Raw genomic sequence first — 4063 nt, 5'->3', positions numbered from 1 at the left:
CTTCCCCTGCCGCTCCTGCCTGAGGTGTGAACGCTGTTGTCAGCACAGCCCTGGGTGCTGGGGGGAGGTGGGACACATGGGAGCCCCCCCAAGGCTGGGAGGTCACCTGGTCCTGGATGCAGACTGGACCCACCCCAACTTTTGCAGCGGGTGTTTGTGAGCTCCCAGGGTGGGACCCCCCGGAGGGTCCTGGGTGCTCACCTGGCTCCATCCCTCAGTGCCACAGCTGTGGGATGCAGACAGGAGCCCTTTTCCCTGCGCTGGGGTGGGGACAGACCTTCCCCTCCATCTCCTGTACAGGTGCCCGAGGGTGACACACACGAGAGGAACTTTGGACGTGTCCGCCCGTACCTGCGTGCTCAGCACCTGCCTGGAGCCGTGGGGAGGGAGCTGCCCGTGCCCGGCTCCTCCTCCTCCTGTTACAAACACATCAGACGGCTCCAGCTGGTCGGGCCACGCCTCTGCCTTGCCTTCAGTCCCGTGTGAATTCCAAAAACTCCGGCTCCTGCCAGATGGAGCTGTGGAGCCTCGGGGTCTGCCGGCTGCCCCTCGATGTGGTGTTGGGGTAGAGGCCGTGCTCAGCCCCTCTCCCCATGCCAGAGCTGAGGATGAGCGTGGATGTGCTTCCTCCCTGCCTCGCAGCCCTTCTCCTGCTGTTACTCCTCTCCCAGTGGGTGCAGGCAGGGACTGAGGGTGATGTTGCCGCTGTTGGGTTCCCAGTGCTGGCTGGGGAGCTCTGCCAAAGCACAAAGCTGGAGGGGACGCCCCAATCTATGCAACTTCCTAAGCAATAACGCTGCCCTCACCTCCTCCTCCTGTCTCAGCTGCCCTGGGGAGCCCCAGCCCAGCCCCTACCTCACCTGTGCCACTGCTGGAGCTTCTGCCATCAGTTTTTGTCCCAGTCCCAGGTTTGCTCCCCGGCCCTCGCTGCGCTTTCCTCCCTGCTCAGGTGTGAGCAGCCTCTGTTACTGCATCCCCCCACCCTCAGTGTGGTGAATGACTGATTATATTTTTAATAAAGACATGTTTTTTAGGTCCTGAGCCTGATTTGTTCGTCCTGCTGTGACCCCAGGGCTCATCCACCTGCAGGAGGTCGTTCTGCTGGGGATGAGGCACGGGGACGCAACAGCTCCTGGGTGCCACATTCCCTGTGGCAGGACCTATCGTGGCCTCAGGTTGGGCTGGGAGCCTTTCTGGGGACTGGCATCCTCGTCAAAGCAGCCCTGGGCATTCCCGGTTCTCCAGCCCTGTACCTCGCCCGTTTCCCGCAGCCCAGGAGAGGAAGTTCCCTTTGTTTGCTTGGCTCCAGGATTTTCCCTGCTTGTTCCTGCTCTCAGCTGCTGGGTGGGGAAGGGACACAGCGGCTGAGCTGGGACCGCGGGCAGGGGCTGCAGCCGGCGGCACTCTTGGGGCTGATCTTCACTGCCTGCTCCTTCGTGCCTCAGTTTCCCCAGCTGGGAGCTCTGGGGGAGGGCCCTGCGGCCCCCCCGCCCCTCCGTGGGCCGGACGGGGCCAGCACCCGGCGCTGGGCTGGGCTGAGCCCCGCCGGTTCCGGGGCAGCTCCAGCTGCAGCCACTCCAGCAGCCGCTTCTCTGCGACCGGGAGGTGAGTCGGGGGTGGGAGGTGAGTCGGGGACTCCTCTGCTGCCTCAGCTGGATGGGGATACCCGGTCCCCATAACCCTCATGCCAGGGCACCTGCACCCCGCGGGGCGTGGGGACCCGGTGTCGTTGGGAACACGGGGGCGAGCCCCGCGCTGCCCTGGAGCTGTGGGGGGCTCTTGCTCTGGCTCCCACCCACGACTGCTGACCCTGGGGTCCCAACCCAGCAGCACGGGGGGCCTCGGACCCCTGGAAGGCTCTGCCATCTCTAGAGGCTGCTGGAGTCACCTCCATCACCCCATTTGCCCCAATCCTTCCACACCTTCTCCTCGCTCGTGAACTTTCCCCGGGCACTGATAAGTGGGGCTGGGTTTACAGCCCTGCGCCCCAGCTGTAAAGTGAGGGTGAAGGTCACCCCGGGGAACGTGACCGTGCTGTCACACACAGGTGAGGGATGGGGAACAGCGGGGAGAGGCAGCACACGGGCTCCCGGGGGTGACCTGTCGGGGGGTCTGGGCTCCTCTCCCCGCCCCGGATTCCCCAGCCAGGAAGGAGGGAGGAAGTGGAGGCTGAATTAATCCCTGCCCCAAGAATAGGATCCAGGTGTCCGCATTTCCTGGCCGAACCCCCGCTTCCCCCCAGCGTCCGGCTGCCCCCAGCCCCACCACGGGGTCCCGGGATACCCCGGGAAGGTGCCCTCTGTGCCTCTGTGGGTGTGTGGCCGCCTTGTCCCCTGTCCTCGGGGTTGGGGGGAGCAGCCACGATCCCAGAGACCGGCGAGGACCCGGAGGGGTGTTTTGGGGAAGGGGCTGCGTGTCCGTGGCTGCAGCCCCCCCGTGCCGTGTCCCAGCTGCCCCGGAGCTGCCCGGCCATGGAGGGCACCACGCCGTTGCTGGACGCCGAGGCCGTCGGGGACCTGGTGCTGCTGGACCCGCTGACCGAGGAGTCGCTGGTCCAGACGCTGCAGGAGCGATTCCGCCGCCACGACATCTACGTGGGCAGGGGAATGGGGAATTGGGGGGCACGAGAGGGGCTGCTGGGGTGCGAGTGGGATATGGGGTCTGAGATGGGGAATAGAAGGGCTGCGGGGTCTGGGATGGGGAATGGGATATAGGGTCTGAGATGGGGACTGGGAGGGCTGCAGGGTCTGGGCTGGTGAGCGGGATAGGGGTCTGGGATGGAAAGAGGGATATGGGGTTTGAGATGGGGAATGGAAGAGCTGCAGGGTCTGAGATGGAGAGCGGGATATGGGGTTTGTAATGGGGATTGGGAATGCTGCAGGGTGTGGGATGGGGAGCAGGATATGGGGTCTGGGATGAGAAGAGGGATATGGGGTCTGAGATGGGGAATGGGAGGGCTTCAAGGTCTAGGATGGTGAGCAGGATATGGGGTCTGGATTGGGAGTGGGAGAACTTTGAGGTGCAGAGTGGGAACAGGGTATGGGGCCTGGGATGCAAAGTGGGAGGGCTGCAGGTTTGAGGACGAGGAGCAGGATGTGGGGTCTGGGATGGGGAGCAGGACCTGGGGTCTGGGATGAAGACAAGGATCTGGGGTGGAGATGGGGAGTACCAGGAGCTGGGCTGTGTCCTCCTGGCCCCTCATCCCTTCTGTCCTGCTGTCCCACAGACATACATTGGGAATGTGGTGATCTCAGTGAACCCGTACCAGTCCCTGCCCCTCTACACCCCAGAGAAGGTGGAGGAGTATCGTAACTGCAGCTTCTTCGCAGTGAAGCCCCACATGTGAGCACGGGGGTGGTTGGGGGTGCCCTTGATGCCCTGGATCCCACCAAGGGCTTCACCCATGGGCAATCCCAAGGCATCAAGGTCCAAAGGAATCCACTTGGGGCAACACCACAGCCACAACAGGGGGTCTTTGCATTTCCTGAAGCCCCTAGATGGCTCCAGCCCTTTCCAACCCCTCTTGCCCCCAGCTTTGCCATCGCTGACGATGCCTATCGTTCGCTGCGGGACCGGGACAGGGACCAGTGCATCCTCATCACCGGCGAGAGCGGCGCCGGCAAGACAGGTACAGCCAGGGCTGCAAGGGGGGCTCAGGGCACTGCGAGGGGCTGGTGGGGTGAGGGGCACGGCCCCAACACCCACAGCCCCTCACCGATGACCCCTGGCCCCTCGCTGGCAGAGGCCAGCAAGCTGGTGATGTCCTTCGTGGCGGCCGTGAGCAGCAAAGGGGAGGAGGTGAACAAGGTGAAGGAGCAGCTCCTGCAGTCCAACCCTGTGCTGGAGGGTGAGTGCCCCACATCCTGAGCCCCACCTCGCGCATCCCGGCCCTGCCAGGGCTCGGCACCGTCCCCCTGGACTGCACCGTAACCCCCATTCTCCCCCCGCAGCCTTTGGAAATGCCAAGACTGTCCGTAATGACAACTCCTCCCGATTCGTGAGTGACCTGGGGACAGGGGTTGGACCCTGCCGGGGCCACGTGGGCCCTGATGGGGCTGGGGGC

At 64.4% G+C, this 4063-nt stretch overlaps 2 protein-coding genes across 2 annotated transcripts in view; both read left to right on the top strand.

Moving 5' to 3' along the window:
- NEMP1 (nuclear envelope integral membrane protein 1) overlaps positions 1-1035 on the top strand; it is a 4434-nt gene extending 3399 nt beyond the window's left edge. The window contains exon 10 of the mRNA XM_017728665.1: positions 301-1035. The gene's annotated coding sequence lies outside the window, so the exon portion shown is untranslated. The remainder of the gene's footprint in view (positions 1-300) is intronic.
- A 111-nt stretch (positions 1036-1146) lies between these two features.
- The window catches only part of MYO1A (myosin IA), an 18058-nt gene continuing 15141 nt past the window's right edge, over positions 1147-4063 (top strand). The window contains exons 1-6 of the mRNA XM_017728664.1: positions 1147-1605; positions 2451-2594; positions 3227-3342; positions 3534-3628; positions 3743-3847; positions 3951-3997. Coding sequence (XP_017584153.1) covers positions 2472-2594; positions 3227-3342; positions 3534-3628; positions 3743-3847; positions 3951-3997 — 486 coding nt within the window. The 5' untranslated portion in view covers positions 1147-1605; positions 2451-2471. The remainder of the gene's footprint in view (positions 1606-2450; positions 2595-3226; positions 3343-3533; positions 3629-3742; positions 3848-3950; positions 3998-4063) is intronic.

The sequence above is a fragment of the Corvus brachyrhynchos genome, unplaced genomic scaffold (assembly GCF_000691975.1).
Source record: "Corvus brachyrhynchos isolate BGI_N302 unplaced genomic scaffold, ASM69197v1 scaffold193, whole genome shotgun sequence".
In the NCBI taxonomy this organism is placed as follows: domain Eukaryota; kingdom Metazoa; phylum Chordata; class Aves; order Passeriformes; family Corvidae; genus Corvus; species Corvus brachyrhynchos.
The sequence above is the reverse complement of the archived record's forward strand: the minus strand, read 5'-3'. Positions and strand labels throughout refer to the sequence as shown.